The sequence below is a fragment of the Gekko japonicus genome, unplaced genomic scaffold (genome assembly GCF_001447785.1).
Source record: "Gekko japonicus isolate JY-2015 unplaced genomic scaffold, Gekko_japonicus_V1.1 scaffold4237, whole genome shotgun sequence".
In the NCBI taxonomy this organism is placed as follows: Eukaryota; Metazoa; Chordata; class Lepidosauria; order Squamata; family Gekkonidae; genus Gekko; species Gekko japonicus.
In genome coordinates, this window is record NW_015164327.1 from 3,153 (window position 1) to 23,656 (window position 20,504).

The 20,504-nt window shown below is 46.4% G+C and overlaps 1 protein-coding gene across 1 annotated transcript in view; it reads right to left on the reverse strand.

Annotated features, from left to right (window-relative positions):
* Window positions 1-3,956: 3,956 nt before the first annotated feature.
* The window catches only part of LOC107108414 (CREB-binding protein-like), a gene marked incomplete at its 3' end in the record, with an annotated part of 60,285 nt that continues 43,737 nt past the window's right edge, over window positions 3,957-20,504 (reverse strand). The window contains exons 7-14 of the mRNA XM_015408842.1: window positions 17,525-17,764; window positions 16,613-16,709; window positions 16,183-16,332; window positions 14,495-14,612; window positions 12,498-12,687; window positions 9,936-9,989; window positions 4,919-5,013; window positions 3,957-4,145 (exon numbers count right to left, since the gene is read on the reverse strand). Of these exons, the coding sequence (XP_015264328.1) occupies window positions 3,957-4,145; window positions 4,919-5,013; window positions 9,936-9,989; window positions 12,498-12,687; window positions 14,495-14,612; window positions 16,183-16,332; window positions 16,613-16,709; window positions 17,525-17,764 (1,133 nt within the window). The remainder of the gene's footprint in view (window positions 4,146-4,918; window positions 5,014-9,935; window positions 9,990-12,497; window positions 12,688-14,494; window positions 14,613-16,182; window positions 16,333-16,612; window positions 16,710-17,524; window positions 17,765-20,504) is intronic.

A 20,504-nucleotide genomic window follows, 5' to 3' on the forward strand; every position in this document is an offset into this window, starting at 1 on the left:
TTTTCAAATTCCAATAAAGTTTTTGGTTTAAAAAGGCATTTAATTGTTCTTGTAAAATTTGTATCTGCCTTATTATTTTCTTTTTTCCTGGTCGCTTCTTTAATTCTGCCTCTTTTGTCCGTAATTGCTCCATAATCTTATTCTGCTGTTCCAGTCTCTTTTTCTTTTCTTTGCTATTTAAAGATATTAAAAGACCTCTAATTACTGCTTTGTATGTATCCCATACCAGTTGGATCGGCATATCTTGTGTCATATTCGTTTGAAAGAACTGATTAGTATCTTTACTTACAATCTCTACAATCTCTTTTTGATCCAATAAATCTTCATTTATTCTCCATCTTGGTTTCTTCCTTTCTCCTTTCATTTTCCAAACTTTTGGATTATGGTCTGAATTTTGTCTTGGCATTATTTCAATTGTCTTTGTCTTTAAAACTAATTCTCCCATTGCCCATATCATATCAATTCTTGAAAAAGAGTCATGTCTGTTTGAATAAAATGTAAAGTCGGGGTTCCATTTCCTCCATACATCTTCCACCCGCTCTTGCTTTGCCAACTCAAAAAAAGCTTTTGGCAGTTTTCCACAATTTTCATCTTTTTTTGTGATTTCCTATCTAATTTGTAGTCTACTGTCCCATTGAAATCACCTGCTATTATGGTTTTGCTCATATGCCACTTGGTCCAGATCCTGTGTCAATTCTTTAAAAAAAAGTCTCTTTTGCCCTGTTGGGGGCATAAATATTTACGATCAAAATCTTCTTTTCCTGCACCTTTATTTCTATTGCTATATATCTTCCTTCTTTGTCTTTAAAAAATTTCTTTTGGTTCCAGCTCTTTTTTTGCATATATCACAGTTCCTCTGTGCTTTTTTGTTGCCAATGAATAAAATTCTTCACCTAATTGTTTAGCCGCCAAATATTTAAAATCTTGTTTTCTAATATGAGTTTCCTGTAGACAAATCACATCACTTTTTTGTTTCCCTAGCCAATGTCTCACAATTTTTCTTTTATTGGGTGAATTTAGTCCATTTACATTCCATGAGAATACTTTGAAATCCATCATATTTTCCTTTTACTTGTCTCCAAAGTCCTTATCAAACTCATACATAAATTCTGCCATTCTACTCAAGGTCTTAATCGTGTATCTCTGATTCTGATAAGTAAAACTCAGTCCTTGCGGTATCTCCCATCTATACCTTATGTTCAGACCTCTCAACTTATCCGCAAGCTTCTTAATTTTTTTCCTGTCTTGCAAAAACTGTCTTGGCAGTTCCTTCATTACCATTATTTTCTTTCCATCCATTACAAAAGGTACTGTATATTGCTTCTTAATAATGAGTTCCTTCATCCTCTTGGTAACCAACTGCACAATGACATCTCTTGGTAAATTTTTTTGTGTTGCATAGGTTGAGTTCACTCTGTAGATTAAATCAAAGTGTAATTCTGTCTCATCCACCTCTTCATCTTTAAGAATGGCTGCAATCACTCTACTTCTTATCATCTAGTTGTTCTTCCACTCCTCTCAGCCTTAAGTGTGTTTGCATAGCTCTGCAGTCCATCATTGTACCCAACATCTTATGGTCTTTTGCTACTGCTTCCACTTTTTGGGTGACATCTTGCATTTTTTGATCTATTTCAGAAGATTTCTTGCATTTTTTGATCTATTTCAGAAGATTTCTGCGACAAATTTGGAGCTCTTTTTTAAATTCTCCTACTTCTTTTTCTAATTTATCTCCCATTTCTCCTACTTCTTTTTTTAATTCAGCAACTTCCGAGACTAGCAATTCTTTCATTTGTTTTCCCATCTCTTGAATTGCCTCTGTCATCCTCTGTTCCATCAGCCTGGTCCGCTGCTTTAATCCGTCCCCCGGCGTCTTCCTGCTTGTTTGTAGTTTGACGTCGTCCGCTCCTCTTCCGGTCCGTTCTCTGCTGTCCGATGTCTCTCCTGCAGCTTCCGATGTCACAGGTTTCTCCCTCCGTCTACTTCCGGTTCTTGCGACTCGGCCACAGCTGCTCCTCCCTGCTTATCTAGGGGAGAGTTTTGGCTTCTCTTTCCCCTAGTCAAGCCCCACTCTCGCGATCCTCAGCGTGAGTTTCTATTCGCTATCTTTTCTCAACACCACAGGAATGCACAACAAAGTTTTTAAACGCTGTTTTCCTTGCTTTGGGATTGACTTTTCAACAATTTTTTGCTCAATTCTTATTCACTGTCCACAAATACTTTTCCGGATGTTTTTATCTACGTTGCCAGCTTTCACCCAGTAAGTAAAAATTAAAGTTGTTACCTTGCTTCTTTAATTTGGTCGTCGCACTATTTCAATCAGTTCAATTTTTCCCCCCACTGTCCATGAGATCGGGTAATGGCGATTTTAAACTGAATTCTCAGCTCGGCAGGCTCCTGTAGCGATGAATGCAACACCCTCTTTGGGAGAGGAGATCAAAGTGCAAAACAAGTCTCTTCCGAGGCTTGATCGCACCAACCTCAACTCTCTCTCGGCTCTCGATGCTTGCTTGACTCTCCCCCTCCCTGGGGAAGGTTGCGTTGGGCTGTAAAATAGCCCAAACTGTCAGGAGAAGCCCCCGTCCACCCTGCACGGTCGCAAGGTGCGTCAGATTGCCATTTTTTCCCCAACCGGAAGCCCCAGTGAAGATGAGATTGGATCAAGGCGGCAAGATCATTGAATGGCAGCAAATTAGCACACAAAAGTCAGTGCTAACAAACAGATGTGAGAACGAAGCCAGAGTCCATACATACAGGTAGTTTTTGTTGTTGTTCAGTCGCACAGTCGAGTCCGACTCTTTGCGACCCCATGGACCAGCTCCCTCCAGGCCCTCCGGTCTTCCGCCATCCTCTGAAGTTTGCTCAACTTCATGTTCGTTGCATCGATGACACTGTCTAACCATCTCGTCCTTTGCCGTCCCCGTCTTCTTTGACCTTCAATCTTTCCCAGCATCAGGGTCTTCTCCAGTGAGTGCTCCCTTCTCATTTGGTGGCCAAAGTATTTGAGCTTCAGTTTCATTATCTGGCCTTCCAGGGAACAGTCAGGGTTGATTTCTTTGAGGATGGACTGATTTGTTCTTCTTGCAGTCCAAGGGACTCTCAAGAGTCTTCTCCAGCACCATAGTTCAAAAGAATCTATTCTTCTGCGCTCGGCCTTCCTTATAGTCCAACTCTCGCAGCCATACATGACTACTGGGAATACCATTGCTTTGACCATGCGGACTTTTGTTGGCAGGGTGATGTCTCTACTTTTTATCATGCTGTTTAGGTTCGCCATCGCTTTCCTCCCAAGGAGCAGGCGTCTTTTAATATTCGAGGAAGACTGTTTCAGTGTATTTGAAGAAGTATGCACCTATACATGCAGAGTCTCTCTGTTCTCGCATGTACCCAGGGCTGAGTACGGTTGGTCTTGGGGGTGCCACTGGACTCAGGCTTCATTCTCACATCTGTTTGTTAGCACTCACATCTGTGTGCTAATTTGCTGCCATTCACTGATCTTGCTGCCTTGATCCAATCTCAGGTTCACTTGTGCATCTTAACTCTAACTGGTCCATCCTGACATTCTCTCTCTCTCTCTCTCTCTCTCTCTCACACACACACACACACACACACACACACCCCTCTTCCTGTATGCAAGGCTTGAGGAAATTTTGTTTCAATTTGTCTGAGGAAGTGTGCTTGCACACTAAAGCGAACACCTTAAATAAAACTTTTTGTTGGACTTAAAGGTGCCATTGGACTCAAACTTTATTCTACCAGTATTCATATAAAGCATATGGATATATTTTATTTTGATGGATCATGTTCTTTTTTGTGTTTGTTTAGGATTTAGGGATACTCTTCAATGTGCACAGTATTCATGTATTTTTTAAAAATGTAAACAAGGCAACAAAAAAATAAGTACAGACAACAGAAATGCTGAACAAAACATGTCCCAACCACCACACGTCTCTGCTGACCTGTGACCCGGCTGCCTGCGCTGCTGACTGCCCCATGGCCACGCTGCTGACATTCATGGCTCCGGTGGAGGCAGGAAACGGGTTCTGCGGCAGGAACTGGGTCTGGGCGGAGGCCTGGCCCAGCAGGCTGCTCGGATGGGCTCCCATCACGCTCTGGGGCTGGGGCATCCGCGAGGGAGACATGGCCACCTGGCACACAAGGCAAACGACCGGCAGTCAGAACCCGGCCCACAGGGGTGCCAAAGGGGTGCCCGTAGGGGAAGCCATTCCAAAGGGAGGAGGGAAAGGAGGCATGTCCAAATGCCGAAAGCTATATTTCAGCATTTCTCTGAACCAAACAGGATTTGGATATAAATGAAGTGCATAAATATATAAAATACAAGAGGCACTTTAAATTGTTTACATATCATGAAGAAACAAACCCGGAAATCAGAACACAGTGACTTGGCATAACCTATGGACCTGGATATCACAGCCTCCCCCCTTCCCCCAAACCCCTCTGATGTTACCTAACTCTCTTCCAAAATTTTCACCATACTGGATTGGAAAATGTATTTTACCAACCAACATGGTGTAACAGTTAGAGTGCTGAATTAGGATCTGGGAGACCCAGGTGCTAATTACACCCTCCCAAGGAAACTCGCTGGGTAATCTAGGGCCACTCTCTCTCCCTCAGCCTCTAACCAACCCCACAGGACTGTTGTGAGGATTAAAAGGGAGGAGGCCACTTTGGGTCCCCATTGGTGAGAAAAGCAGGGTATACATAACTAAGCAAACTGAATAATTATATTTGAAACATAAAAAGTTAATCTGGCACAGCAGACAAAGAGACTACTGTCTGAATACCTTAGTTAATCCAAAAGTCCCTGCATACGAAAGAACGGAAGATAGCCTTGTTGTCCTTCCAAAGCATTATAAAAGTTATTTTTTACACAAAAACATGAGGCAAAAAAGATACTAACTGCTGGAACGGCGCTCATGTTGTTCATCTGGACAGGATGGCTCATTGGAGAAGCAGCACGGGGTCCCATGGGTGCCTGCGGCATCTGGACATTCCCTATGGACATAGGGTTAAACTGATTCACTCCCATTCCTGCAAAATGCACCCCCAGAACAGCTCGTTAGGAGCAAGGAACCCAGCCACGTCTCGATATACAAATCTAGACACTGATGTATTTGGAAAATGTGTCTTCTGCCTTGCCGGAGGCCTGCCTGAACAGGACAGGAAGAATTCTCAATAATAAAACAAGCTGTAGAAAGGAGCTGGGGCACACGAACAGCACAAAAGAATGTACAGCATCCTAAAATGATATCCATAAAATAGTCCGCAGAGGAGAAGCGGTCCATAAAAGCAACTGAAAAAAGAAAGAACTCCTCAGTTAAAAGCCAGGGTGGAAAGAAACGTTTTGCCACGGTGGGCCTAAAGGACAGCACGGCCGGGCCTCAAGGGGGAGGGCATCCCCAAGGTAAGATGCCATCACTGGGAAGAGCCCTCTGTCTGGTCACCACCAGCCTCCTCTTGGCAAGCAGAGGCCGAGAAAGCAGGGCCTGAGAACAGGATGCTGCCAAATGTGTGGAATAAGGCAGCCCCAAGTCATTTAGAGCACTTTGAAGTGTGCCCAGAAGCAAGTGGGCAGCAAGCTGCCAGATTTTGGACCAACCGAAGAAGCAGAGTCTCCCACTCCCAACCCAGCCATCCTCTCCAGGATACCATGGTGGAGGATGGTGGCGGAGACCAAGAGACCCAGGAGAATCCAACACCCCGGTCACTCTCCCGGCAAAGTTAGTTGGTCAGGGCGCGACAGAGGCCACTTCTGTCTCAAACCGAGGCCTGAATAATCTGTCCCCTACCAGACCAGCGGGAAGTGTGCCGTCACCACCCATCAGAGCACTTTGCTCAGGAGTGGAATGTTGGCTGCTGGGTGGTAGTTACTTATGCCGCTTGGGCCCAGGGGTACCCTCGGCATTAACAACTGAAACGAACGCTGCGGCAGAACTCACCCCACACACTGCGGGAGAGCAAATGTGATGGTAGAGACCAGGACAAAACATGAGAGTGTCATGCTCTTGCTTTTAACAACAACAACAATCAGTGGTTAATTAGATGTGAAAGCAAGCTGAGGAGGCACCAGCAGAAACTTAGCCAAGGAACCGAAGGTGGAAATCTTAATTGTGCAAAAAGGTTTCTTGCTGATTGTTCATTGACTGGCATACCCACAGGTTGCATTACTGCTTGATATCAGCAGGAGTGGAACTTCTTGGCAACTTCTATGTGTCAAGTAGTTCTGGGTCCGTTCCACAAAGGGAATATGCACACATGCCGGTTTAACTGTGGAAGCTTCCGCAGGCTGGAGCACAGGGTGCTTCCACCCCCTTCCCACCTGCCCACCATCTTGGGCACCAGTTGGCGAGGGAAGGTCCTCCGGGCCCAGCCACCACGCAGGCTCATTTCCATTTCACACAGCTTGGGCCAGGAGGCCCTCAGCGCAACCATGTCCAGCTCCCATCTTAGCAACTCTTCCTGGTTCCTCCACAGAGACATCCCCAGGAGACCGATGGCCTCTCTTCCAAACATTAACTCTTTATTAACTGTATATTCCTTGGTAAACTCTTTACCACAATGCCAAGCACTTCAAAGGAAGGAATCAACAAATTACCAGAGGCATTTATTCCCTTACTCTTATGTAACCATAAACAGGAGAAGCTGTTACAGTAGGGAAGGCAGACTGTACAAAGAGCCACTTGAAAACCGGTAGCCCCTCTGTCTTCTCCCTTGCTGGCTCTGTGTAGTCCCACTTGCGAGAAAATGAGGTTTTACTCTGTGGCGAGAACTACAGTCAAACGTGCCCATTTCTCCTGCATCAAAGGGAAGGACCAGACAGCTGCTTTACAGAGAGAGAGAGAGAGGACCCCCCACACACACACTTCAATGCTGCAGAGGGTGTGTGGCACTTGGAGAAATACCTGCATGCGATTAACATTTCTCCACTGAAGATGTGAGCCACCTGTCCTGACCTTGGCTTGAGCAGAAGCCCAAGGGCCGCGAGAGCCAGTGTGGCGCAGGGCTATTACTGGACGAGGCCAGAGGTCAGCAACCTCTGACAATGAAGGAGCCAACCTATGTTGAAATGCATTTCATGACAGTGAATCAAAGAGGCTGCCTTTGCCTTCCATCTTTTAAATCTGCAGCCAATCATATGCCTAACGAGAGAAGAAAATCTAAGTTACTTTTTAAGGTCAGCTTTGAAGCTCAAAAAAGGAAGGACTCAAGCAATAGTTTTTTATATCCTTTCCAAGCAAATTTGTGTTGATGTCATACAAAGTGTATGTACACTCTAAGCTCCAATCTAACCATTCAATTGAAGCATGCCCAAGAGGCATGCAAAATCTCAAAATTAAGAGATACTGACGAACTGACTAAACTGTAGCTGCTCCTTGCTAGTTTTTTCTTGTGTCATTTGTAAGGATTCAAAAACCTTCCTAGTTGAAATCCAGAATGTTGAGAGAGAGAGAGAGAGAGAGAGAGAGAGAGAGAGAGAGAGAGAGAGAGAGAGAGACAGAGAGACAGACACAGAGAAAGAAAAAGAGAGACAGACAGAGACAGACAGAGACAGAATATCAGCTGCAAGCCTGTGTTAATTACTATCACGGTGGTGACTGGATAGTGGGAGAGTGCTGGGCAGGCATCAGGACTTTGAAGGCTCATCTATAATAATAAGCATAGGTGAGAACTGACGCAGAGGGAGGCTTTCCAGCGGCTTTGCTCTTTTTGTTATATGCAAAGAAAAAAGGCAGGGCGTAAACATTTCAAATGATCCTATCCGTCAAGAAGGGAGCCCGGACAGTGCTTCCACCAAAGTTGCCTAATGGTACTATAAGCCACAGAGGAGACCTGAGCCTCCACCTAAAGGCACGCATCTCACAGCACCTGCGAGACGCAACCCTCTCCCTTCAAGAGTGCCACCCCCTCCAGGACAATGCTGGAGCAGAAGGGACCCACAGGACACTAACCTCCACCTGGTGTTGAGCTCTCATCCCACCCACTGTGGCTTCCAGGCACTCCCTGCAGACCTTTCGGACTGCCTGTCCGCCGTGCTGTTTAGCACCAACAGGGTCGAATGCTGTTGACTCAGCTGTCCCACAGCACTACACTGCCAGGCTGAATGGCATCCCCCCACCTGGAATGCATCTTGTTCAGCGTGACCAGAAGGATACCAGGGGCAGAAGTACGGAACAGTGGCCACAAAGTCCCACATGATCCACAGGGTTGCCATCACCCTCTGGGAGAAGACAGTCAGCCAGAGTTCCAAACCAGGTTCTATTCCAAAATTAGTCCAGAAGTCTGATTAACATGGGTCTGGGTAACCCACCAAAATCCAAGAAAATACACCACAAACACAGACTTTGGTTGAAAGCTGACAAGTAAACGAAGGCTGTGAGTGGCGGGCCTAGGTGCCCAGGACAGGAAGAAGTCTGGGCTGGCCAGGGCTCGTTCTCTGCCGTTCTGTCATCTCCCGGTCTTCCTTTTGTTTCAGAGAGCCTCATTAACTGAGTTGGGCTTTGATCATCGTTTCTGATAGAGTCAGAGGTTTAAGTCAGGGGTCCACAACCTCTTATAATTAAAAAGCTGAACTACGTTGGAATTCAGAGCAAGAGTTCAACAAATGGCTAGAATGGCAAAGTTCCTTTGCCAGACTACAAATGTGCAACCTTGCTGACATAATCCACAAAGTGTCTGCGGCCTGAACACTGGTCATGGGGAGGTCTTTAATAGAAAGTGGCAAACCCCGGGGGGTCTCACAGTCAGTCCTCATTAAACACCCCCAAACCCAATGTGCATAAATCTGCACATCAAATGCACTGGGACTGCTGGCTACAGTTCGCCTTTATCTTTCCCTTTCTGTAAATCATCTGTAAGAAGCTCTTCCATCCCATAAACATCTCTGCCTGCCATTCCCTTTACACGTGGCTGATTCCAGCATTCTACCTACTCCCCTCCACTTGTACCTTAATTTACGGATTTCATTTGCTTTTTAAACAGTCATGTTTGGTTTTATACTGACCCACATTTGGATCTGGAGCCACAGGTGCAGACCCCTGGTTTAAATCCTGATCAAAGTCCTGGATGGAAATGCTCCTGTATTTGTTTCACATCCAACGTAACTTACAGTGCAATCCTAAATAGAGTTACATCCTCTGAAGCACGTTGATTTCACTGGACTTAGAAGAACATATCTCTGCTGAGGAGTGCAATACTGGAGACTGGAAGGTCCCCCAATAAAGCCCTAGCAGTCCATTTCCTTCTCTTCATCCATTCCTTTGTTGCTCATGTATCCCAGCAGGACTGCCCTTCCCACTGCAAACAGCTGGGAAGCATACCATGATCTGAGGAAGCAGCACGGAAACAGGGAGTGCCCACGAGCTAAGGAGTGCCATGGAGGGGGAGCAGTTTTTTTCTCCTCTCCTTTCGACTTCTCTGGAGACAAGCGGGGGGCTGGGGGGGGGAGGGACTGTGGCAACTGACAGCTGTCTTCAGTGCCTCCCCTCTCCCCACTGCAGTTTCAAGGGCCTGTGTGGACCACCTTACGCTGGCTTACTCTTGCTGCTGAATTGAGGGGGCTGTAATGACTGACAGTTTCCAATATCCTTACAAAGCTTACAATTTTCTGCTGATAAGGTGTCAGCCCTTGGACTGCAGAAGCCCCCCAAACAGGGCAGGACCTTGACCAAAGTTCAAGGCACTGGAACCACCACTGCTTCACAGACGCATTCCAAGAAGTCCCGGTGCCATCCCACTGTGATCTTAGGCCACTTTGTTAAATGTGACCATTGGCATGGCTATTGGCATGGATTCCCAAGACAAAACATGCTTTCTATCACTTTCATTGGCACACAAGAGGCAAAATACATTCTCCACCCCCAGCACCGGTGGGTGTCACAGAGAGAAAGGCTAAGTAGCAAATAGTGGACGTTAAATACCTTGAGAGACCTGCATGCGGCTCATAGGCACGTTTGGCATTGGCATCGGTCCGTCTGTAAGCACACAAGATCCGGTTACTTTTGATGATTTCATTTAAAAAAGAACTAAGAAATTATGCTACTAGCACTACAAAGCAAGCACACCAAAATGTCAAAAATCAGTTCCTCCTGCTGCTGAACATTTGCGGCTGAAGCCACCTTAGCTGTCCAGCCTCCGTTTGTCTTCCTCGGGAAACAGAACAAGTGCCTGTGCTCCTCTGGAGGGAGCTGCAGCAAGTAAAAGGGGCAGAGAAACCTGGGTGTGTGTGTGTGTATGTGTGGCTGGATGTTTCTTTGCTCCCTCATCTCTTGAAAGGACCTGCTCTGGACTGGCAGAACCCAGAGCAAGACCTCTTTTGTCTGACGGCAGGTCCAGTAATGACTAACAGGCCAGAAGACAAGCAACAAACCCACTTCCACAGTGCGCCTTGCCTGCGTTGCACGCGACAAGGCAATGCTCAGAATGGGGATTTTAGAGGGAAAGGCCTGCAGGCTCAGTCCTCAATGAAATCCAAGACACCTGGAGGGTTTAAAAGAGGAGCACAAGAAGGAAAAAAGTACACTGCAAGGCCAGGGTTGACTACATGCACTACGATAACACGGAGTGCAATGCTCTTTCAAGTACTGGGCCTATTTTCAGTTTTTCTAACAGAAAACAACTTCCCCATCCCTGGAGGTAGGTCTTCTCATATGGCTGGCGCCTTCCTTCCTCCATAGGCAGGGCAGCTGCAAATTCTTCTGCAACCCTTTCCACTATCCTCACGAGACTGACCCCAGTCCATATGTGGGACACACTTACTCAGCTCCCCCCAAACAAACAAAACAAACAAAAAACCCCACTGAAGCATCCTAACAAGCGGACACCGCTTGGCCGTGGAAACAAAGCAGCCGCAGCCCCAGGTGGAGCAATGCCCCACGGCGGGAGCCGGACTCCCCAGAGCCTCGTTGGGCTGCTCCTCCCTCCCAGGCTCCGGGACTGCCAGCCAGTGACTCTTCCTTCTCTGCCATTCCCCTCTCAGGATGGCAGCTGTACCGATGGCCCTCTCTCACACGGAAGCACCAGTGACAGACGGGCCCGTGGAGGAACTCTGCACATTCCCTGTAAGCCAGCACCCGCTCTCTCTCAATGGTACATAGCCAGGAGTTGCCAGCGAGCGCAAGAGGAGAGACATACACACCCCTACCCTTGGCACTTCTACCTGCTGTTGCAAGAAGGGCCCACCACAGTAACAGGGGGGTAGTGGGTTGCCTCATCTGCCACTGGAGGGGGGGCTCCCCCCCATCATCGTCAAGTGGGGATTCTCTTCACCCAGATGTCTGTTCTTACATCACGGAGAAAGCGGTAAGGATATTAAGCAGGATCTCGGGGGGGGGGGGGAGATGGGAAAAAGAGGAGACACCACAGATGGAAGGACGAGGATTCCTCTCCCCCACCCCCCGGGGTACAAAGGGATCCAGCAAATACAAGTGCAGCTCCTTGGAGGGACCTGGCTCCTACTCCCCTGACTGTACGGTGACCTACACAGAGCAAACAGATGTGGGTTTTCCCCCCTGGGGCTTCAAAATTTCCAGATATTATATAATCTTGCTACATTTCCTGTGCTTTAGGAGTGGCCAGGTTTGATTACTTTAATAATGCTTTATACACAGAGCTGCCTTTAAAGAGTCTTGGGAAAATTCCACTAGCCCAAAGTTCGGTAAACACAATTAGCACATTTTGCCTGGATGCAAATATCTTCCTGCCCTGTCCCAGACAGCCCGTGCTAGCCCAACTGAGCGGGTTGACCCTGGCTAGTATTTGGATGGGAGGCCTCCGAGGAATCCATCACCCCAGGGTCGAGACGCAGAGGCGGGCAATGGCAGACCACCTCTCTTGGGGTCACCCCAAGTGGGCTGTGGCTTCCTCCTCCTCCCCCATCTTTCCAGGCACAGTCCGATGCCTTGGTTTCCACCGATGAAGCCCTCAATAGGCAGAGGCTTCGGGATCTGCACGGCAGCTGGCATGCAAACTGGAGGCGCTGGCACAGGTGCCTCCGAGTGTGAGGCAGGGCCTCTCCTGCAGTTGTGTCTGGCTTGTGGCACACTCTTCTGAGGGACGTATTCCCAGCTCCGTCCTCTTTGCTAGAAAGCTAGAGTAGGAAACCTCAGAGATGCGACCCAAAAGGCCCAATAGAAGCAGCACTGATATTTTCAGCCAAAAGTCTGGATAAACGAGACTACTGCCTTGGCAGAAAATATCAGTACAGCTTCTATTGGGCCTTGTGGGTCACATCACTGAGGCCTCCCTCCTCTGGTTTTTTAGGGGGTTTTCCCTGTTGCTTTAGAATTGGACACTATACATTGCTTCAGATGCTGTTTTTACCTGGACACCATTTTATAGTTTCTTTGTAAGTTGTCTTGAATACCATCATTGATAGAAAGGAGAGGGTATATGTTTCCAAAATAGATACTTGTGAAATGCCTATTAGTGGGGTAAAAATACAAAACTAAAAAACTCTGCCTTCTCCCTTCGCAAGTACTTACTGGGAGGTCTCACAGGCTGCGCCATCGTTGCTGTCACCTGTGGAATGCCGGCCGCCTGACTCCCTCCTGGGGGCTGCAAGGCCGGCTGGTTACCCATGATCCCTTGCTTATGTAAACGAGACCTCCGCTTTTCTTCTAGCTCCTTTTGAATTTTATAGATTTTCTCAGCCAATAAATGGTAGTATTCATCCTGCAAAGGACAATTATGCTAGGGTTAGTTATAAAAGATATTTGAAACAAAGAGCCACAGATAATTCAGAATAATGCTTACTTCACATGGACAAATGTAGCGTGAACCATCTAGTTTTGCTTAGACTGTATTCTAGAAATATGAACACGCACGCTGAGGAGACTGCAAGACTCCCTGAAGCTCAGGCACAATGCTAAGTTGTAGAACACAGTCTGACCTGATTAACCATACCAGGACCTGTTGGCGGCGGCGGCAGCAGCCTGCTGACAATACCCATGTTGAAGAATCCAGACTGCTGTATGATCCCTCTAGTTCCGGAAGGGGGGGGGAATAGGTGGTGACAGGGTGGAGCACCGATCACATCTTCATTCTGCCCTCCTTCCGAGGAGCACGGGACAGCATCCATGGCACAGGGGCTAGTCCAGACTGCTTAGACTGTTTAACTGATTATTTCAGCATATGTGTTCACGTCCTCTTAGCTTTGAGGATACTTGCACCAAAAAAGCACAGTCCAAATGTTTCTTCAGTAAATAATTAAATTTATCCTCATAGCAATCCAGTGATCCAAGGCAGGCTTTTATCATCTCCAGCTGATCAAGCAGTTGGTTCCCTTCCCCGAATGCAATGACTTGGCAACAGTGATCCATGCGATAATCACCTCAAGACTAGACTACTGTAATGCTCTCTACATGGGGTTGCCCTTGTCACAGATCCGGAAGCTACAGCTAGTGCAAAATGCGGCAGCCGGGCTTTTGATGGGCCTCCCTATGCAGGAGTACATCCAGACTGTGCTGAAAGCATTGCACTGGCCACCAATAGTATACCGAATCCACTTCAAGGTGCTGGTTCTTACCCTTAAAGCCCTTAATGGTCAGGGGCCTACATACCTGAGGGACGCCTTTCCCCACATGTTCCCCAGAGAGTACCGCGGTCAGGGTCCCAAAATCGATTGACCCTCCCAGGACCTAAAGACGGCAGGCTGGCTATAACCAGGGCCAGGGCTTTCCCAGTGGTGGCTCCATACTGATGGAATGAGCTCCCGAACGAGATCAGGGCCCTGTGGGACCTTATGCAGTTCCGCAGGGCCTGCAAGACGGAGCTCTTCCGCCAGGCCTTCAACTGGGAGCCCCCCCCCCCAATAACTAACTGTGAGCCCTGCCCTTCGGAGTCACCAACAAAAGCCTGAGCCAGCCACATAAGAAGCAGAATGAGGAGTGGATCAATTGGATAGGACATCGGCTTGCTGCCACCATCGCCAAACATCATCATCATTATTATTGCCAGACCAATATGTACCAGCACTTGATATCATTTGTCTTGTTTTTAGAAGGTTTTATTATTGTTTTAACACCCATCTATGCATTTTAATTTTTTGTAAGCTGCCCTGAACCTGCTTCGGTGGGGAGGGTGGGGTATAAATTAGATAGACAGACAGACCATGCATAGAACTGCCCTCCAAAGTCAACAGTCACGATCATCTGAAAAACAAACCAGTGAAGGTTTGGCTTCCTTTTCCAAGCCAGAAATATAAAAGGACATACCAAGTTTTTCAAAGTGGAAAAGGGTGCTGCTGTAGGACTTTTGCTTTCACCCCTTTATGCAAAACATCCTTAATAAAAAGAGCATTTCATTGATCAAATCCCCACTTAAATAATCGTATTCAGTTACACTTTTTCAGCCACAAAGCAAAGCAAACTGCACTGGAAGCAGAGATACTTTTTTACATCGGTGTGCCCTCACAGAACAGGGCAATTGTACATCCAACAGTAGCTCACAAATCTAAGCACTTGTCCAACAGATAACATACCCTACTGTTAGCCGATTCATACATGTCGCCTTCCACTTTCCTAGCATAAGCCACCAGATTCTCCATCCGGCGATCTTTCAGTGCAGCTGGGTCAGGAGTGGGGAAGATGGCTTGGACGCTGCATCAAGGGAAGATTGATTGATCCCCTTTTAATTACACAGCTAGAAATCCTCTACTTTCTGTCTACATTATGCAAAAAGACAACATCAACAAAAACCTCTCCAAGATCTAAAGGACCCAGACAATATCAGTCCACTTTTTTCAATTTCATAAATCAAGTCAGTCAAGAAACCTGATGATACGATATGGGAATTGGGGGGGGGGGGCAAAGTCACTTCTACATTTTCCCCATCTTCTACTAAGAAGAATAAAATGGACGGAATTTGGGAAGAGACTGTTTCGTGAAACACCTTCTCTTATAGTGAAGAGCTGAACTGATTCTCCCTGTATTCCTTCCAACACTCTACAGCAGGGGCGGGCAAACTGCAACTCGGGAGCTGCATGAAGCTCTTTCACACATATTGTGTGGCTCCTGGCAGGATGGCTGGGGAAACCTCCCCAATTGGTCTTTCCTTCCTCAGCCAGAGTTCCCCTCCCTGGGTAGGCTTGAGGTGGGGGGGGGGCAGAGAAAGAAAGCAACTTTAACTTTAAATGCTTTCTCAAAGCAGCACCCCCTCCCGCCAGCTTGGAGATGGCATTAATCTCTTTAAATCCCTTCTCCAAGCAAAGCAAAGCCTGCTGGCATGGGGGCGGGGGGGGGGCACTTGGAGTACGGATTTAAAGTTGCTTCCTTTCCACCTCTCCCATCCTTTCTCCCTCTTCATTTATTTGCTTTCTCTCTTTCTCTGTCTTTCCCCCTTCCTCCCTCCCCATTTATTTGCTTTTTTCCCACCTCTTACTTTCTTTGCACCTTTCTCTCCTTCTCCATGCCTTCCTCTTTATCTCTCTCTTCCTTCCTCCCCCCTCCCTCATCTATTTGCTTTCTTTGTTTCTTTCTCTTTCTTTCTCCCTTCCCCTCTCTTTCTATTTGCTTTCTTTGTTTTTTTCTCTTACTCTCTCGCTCCTTCCTTTCCACCTCTTCCATTCTTTCCACCTTTCTTTCTCTCTTCCTTCCTTCCCCTCCCTCCCCCATATATTTGCTTTCTTTCTTTCTCTCTCTCTCTCTCTCTCTTTCCCTCTTCCTCCCTCCCCTTCTATTAGCTTTCTTTCCGCCTTTCTTTCTCTTTTTCTCTTTCTCCTTTCCATACTCTCTCTTTGCCTCCTTCCCTCTCCCTCCTTCTCCCCATCTATTTGTTTTTCTCTCTCTCTCTTTCCGCCTCTCTATCTTTCTCTTAGACAAATAAATATAATTAGCAAACAAATATCATTGGACAAATAAATATCATTATCAATATCTGTTTTTACCCCCTTTGTTTTTATTTTTGGCAGTCTCATTTAATGTTAATAAAAAGCAAAATATACATATTTTCCAATTTTAAAAATGTGTGTAATATTTGTTCATATCTTGCGGCTCTCAAACATCTGACATTTATTCTGTGTGGCTTTTACGTTAAGCCAGTTTGGCCACCCCTGCTCTACAATGACTTCAAAGCTACTGCCACAATTTAAATCTAGGAATTAGCACTACAGTTCAACAAAAATTTCCCCAACCCCACTATAAACAGTGCCTATTCACAATAGATACTTACAGCTTATGGACTAAGTGATTGCGCAAATCCTGAGTGACATGTTCATGCCAAGCTTTCCTCATTCCAGCACTTGAAGGTGGTGTGGCCGTTGGCATAGAGCCACCAAGATTTGCAACACTGCCAGAATTTGGGCCATCATTCATTAAAGGGCTGAAGGACAGAACATTGGAAGAGATTACAAAGCTTGCCAAACACCTTTTTATTGAATACCAGATTATTATTTTGAGCACCCCCACTTACTATTTCAGCAATTAAGCAAGTAAGTAATCAGATATATCAATACAAGGAAAACAAAAGATGGGGGATAATGGAGAAAGAGTAATATGAAAGAACAATACAGAACAGCATGAATAATTATTAGTGCTATTTCCAAAACAGGAAAATATTACCACACAAAAAACATTCAGTGACAGTTTCAGACATGGCTTACTTTGCCGCCCCAAGTGAAGTCGGAAGAGCAGTTTCTGAGATCATGCCGGCTTGCTGGTCTGGTAATCCTCCCGCAGCAAGATTCATTTGATTAGCTCCTTTGGAACATAAGAACATAAGAGAACCCAATGCTGGATCAGGCCAATGGCCCATCCAGTCCAACACTCTGTCACACAGTGGCCAAAAATACCTGGTGCCTTCAGGAGGTCCAGCAGTGGGGCCAGGACACTAGAAGCCCTCCCACTGTTCCTCCCCCACCCCAGCTCCAAGAATACAGTGCATCACTTGCCCCAGACTGAGGAACAAGATGACCTCTCATTAATTCAGATGGAATATCAAAGAATGCACATTTTTAAATCACCAATGTTTATATATTAATTGTATAACAAATAAAATACTCAGTCTATATTTTTTCAAATGCTTGTTACAATAACGTTCCCAATATGGGATCTGGAGAAATCAATAAAGATGAAACCGTTCAGCAGCTTCTGTTTAACACTAAACTGAAGTGGACAGTTTCAAACGCGTAACTAAAAAGGAAACCTGAAGGGAAGGAAGGACTGGTAACTAAATAGAAGTCAACCATGATGGTTTGCCAATTGATAAAGCTAGCCAAAGATGGGCTATTGTTTTTCATCAAGCTACCACACTAAGAAGTCCATCTGTAGCAGCCGCATTGCCTTACTAAAGCCACCCACCGTATTGCTACCTGCCCCGCAGACTCACATACACTAGCACTCCTGTGCATAAATATGTCCTGATTTACTGTTCTGGATACCCCTTAAGGTCCTGGTTTCTCATGAATCAAACACCATGCAAACATCCTGGAGCAGAGCAATTCCCTCCAATGCTTGAAGCCTTTGTTACTGGTGGCTATTACCACTAGGTTCCCTTTCTCACGTCTTTTACCTACCCAACGCATTTATGGTCCGCATCTGCTGATGGGTCTGAGGCTGGGCCGTTGGCTGGCCTTGTACTTGTGGTTGCAATGCAGCCTGCGGCTGGTTGCCATAAGGTAGGCCCAGAGCAGCATAGGCCCTCTGCATGGAGCTGGGGTCAATTGGGTTAGGGTTACTCAGGGGAGGAGCGGTTGGCTGGCTTGTTCCAGAAGCAACAGAACTCTGGAGTCCATTACCAGGGGATCCAAGGAGCGCTATGAAAAACAAAAACCGATATGAATTGCATTTCGTTACCATAAGATACAACGCACACACTAATGTACAGATTAACAAGTGGCGGGAAAACTGGTCTACTCACACAGTGACTAAGGAACTGATCCGAATCTCAGTTCCAGCTCCTCAGGCACCACAAGAATAACGGTTTCAGACCACTAACAAACATAGTCTGATGGTAGCCTGAAGACTAGTAAGTTTCTGCTCTAGTCTAAGGTTCAATGGACTGCAGCCTTCTTCTTTGGATGCACCACGCAATGGGTCCTCACGAGGCAGACCGTACGAGAAAATGAAGGGGAACAATGGTGAACGGGACAGGGTCAAAGGACTGTGTAATGCGGGAGGTGACTATTCGTGCACAACAGTAACTGGTGAAAACCTGATTTCCATAAACCACACTAAGCTTGTTAACACCGATATCAGCTACAGATTCTACAGTCCTCATTAACTACAGAGTGGATATATAAGCACCAGCTGAATGGATATCTCCCCCCCCCCAAACCTCTACTCTAGAGGTTCCCAAACTTACTTGGCCTACCGCCCGCTTTTCGGGGGGGGGGGGAATTACTCAGTGCCCCCCTGGAAATCTGCCTTCAAGAAGTGGACAAAAAGATGCAGTTTGTGGACCTGTACCTGGATTGTTCAGGCCCACCTGGATCGTTCCAGCGCCCCCCAGGGGGCAGTACCGCCCACTTTGGGAACCAGCGCTCTACACCAATCTACGTGCTTCCCACATTAACCCTGAGGGCCTGGAGCTACCACAGAACTTCCACATGCGCGAGAGCTCTTGTGAAAGCAGAAATGCAAGAGACAGACCACAGCAGCTGGTTGCGCTAAGTCAGTCTTCTTGTGTCCCCACTTGTATTTCCACCCACGCAAGATCTTATGCAACCAATTTCGGGTCAACCATAACATAGAGCAGGGGTGGCCAGACTTGCTCACCCTAAGAGCCACACAGAGTAAACGTCAGAGGTTTGAGAGCCACAAGACATGAACAAATATTACATACACGTTTTTATTGGAAAATATGCAGATTTGCTTTTTATTAACATTAAATGAGACTGCCAAAAATAAAAACAAAAGGGGTAAAAAAAGAAATTGATAATGACATTTATTTGTCCAATTATATTTACTTGTTTGCTAATTATATTTATTTGTCTAAGAGACAGAGAAAGAGAGAGGTGGAAAGAAAAAATGAAAGAGGTGGAAAGAAAAACTGAGAGAGAGAGAAACAAAGAAAGCAAATAGATGGGAGAGGGAGGGGGAGGGGGAAAAGAAAGGAAGAGAGAGAACGGAAGGAAGCAACAGAGAAAGAGAAAGAAAAGTGGAAAGAAAGCAAATGGATGGGGGGGAGAAAGACAAAGCAAATAGATGGGGAGGGAGGGAGGGAGGAAGAGGGAGAGAGAACATTTATTTTTATTTTATTTTATTAGATTTATACCTTAGATTCTCTAAGCGGGGGCTCAGAGAATACCTTTAACTTTAAATGTGTTCTCCAAGCCCCCCACCCCCATGCCAGTTTGGCTTGGAGAATGGATTTTAAAGAGACAAATGCCTTCTCCAAGCCAAGCCAGCTGGCTGGTGTGGTGGAGCTTGGAGAACACAGTTAACTTTAAATGGGAGGGAGGGAGGGAGGGAAGGAAAGAAACCAACTTTAACTTTAAATGCCTTCTCCAAGCCAGCCGGTGACAGCGGCGGGGGCACTGAGAATGCATTTAAAATTAAAGTTGCTTTTTTCTTTGCTCCACCCACCTCAAGCCTACCCAGGGAGAGGAACACTGGCTGGGGAAGGGAAGATCAATCAGGGAGGCACGCCTCCCTTTCACTTCCCCAGCTGCCCTGCCAGGAGCTGCAGAATATGCATGAAAGAGCCGCATGTGGCGCCTGAGTTGCAGTTTGGCCACCCCTGACATATAGGGAGTAAAGCACTAGGTGTTCCACAAGATTTTGCCCAAGTGGAACTGTGCTATGTCTGTCTATATTTCTGCTTGTGCAACACTGGATCCAAGCCATTGTTTACAACCAAGTATTACGAACCACAAAAATGCAGTTTGGTTCATGGTTGAACCACAAACCCCAAGAACCCAGTCAGCTCGCATATGAACCGAACCAGGTTCATGCCTGAAACAGTTGAGCTACGAGGGCAGCGGGCTCTGCGCGGCACAGAATCAAGGGGCTTTCATGGGCAACCAGCCCCAGCCTCGGAGCCATTTAAACCACTGCATTCGGCTCCCTGCAGCTTTATGCAGGGGGGAAGAAAGCACTGGTGTAAATGGCTCCCAAACATTCAAACCAAACAGCTGAGGGGTGAGGATCTCCCTGTTGCTCAGCCGTCTTTCGTGAAGAGCAGGAACTGCATCAAAATTTGTGAAAGTTTGTGGCGGTTCTTCAGTTTGCAACCGTTGCTTCATGAACCACAAACTGGCCAAAACTTGTGACGAACTTTAATTCATCAGTTGATTTGTCCGCATCCCTAAGGGACTCACACCTTGGGCATTTATATTAGGCATTTTTGTGATTACAATATAAACCCAATTAACCGAAAAGGTCAACAAGCCCAAACTGGTGCTGAAAAAAGTCTACTAAGCGCAAGAGAGACAAACACAACCACCTTTAGATCCCAGCTCTGGACAGTCCAACACATCATGTAAGCTACAGTCCATCCTGGACAAGGATATTTCTCCCCTTACAAACACCTTCTATAATAATCTGGTCTCTGTA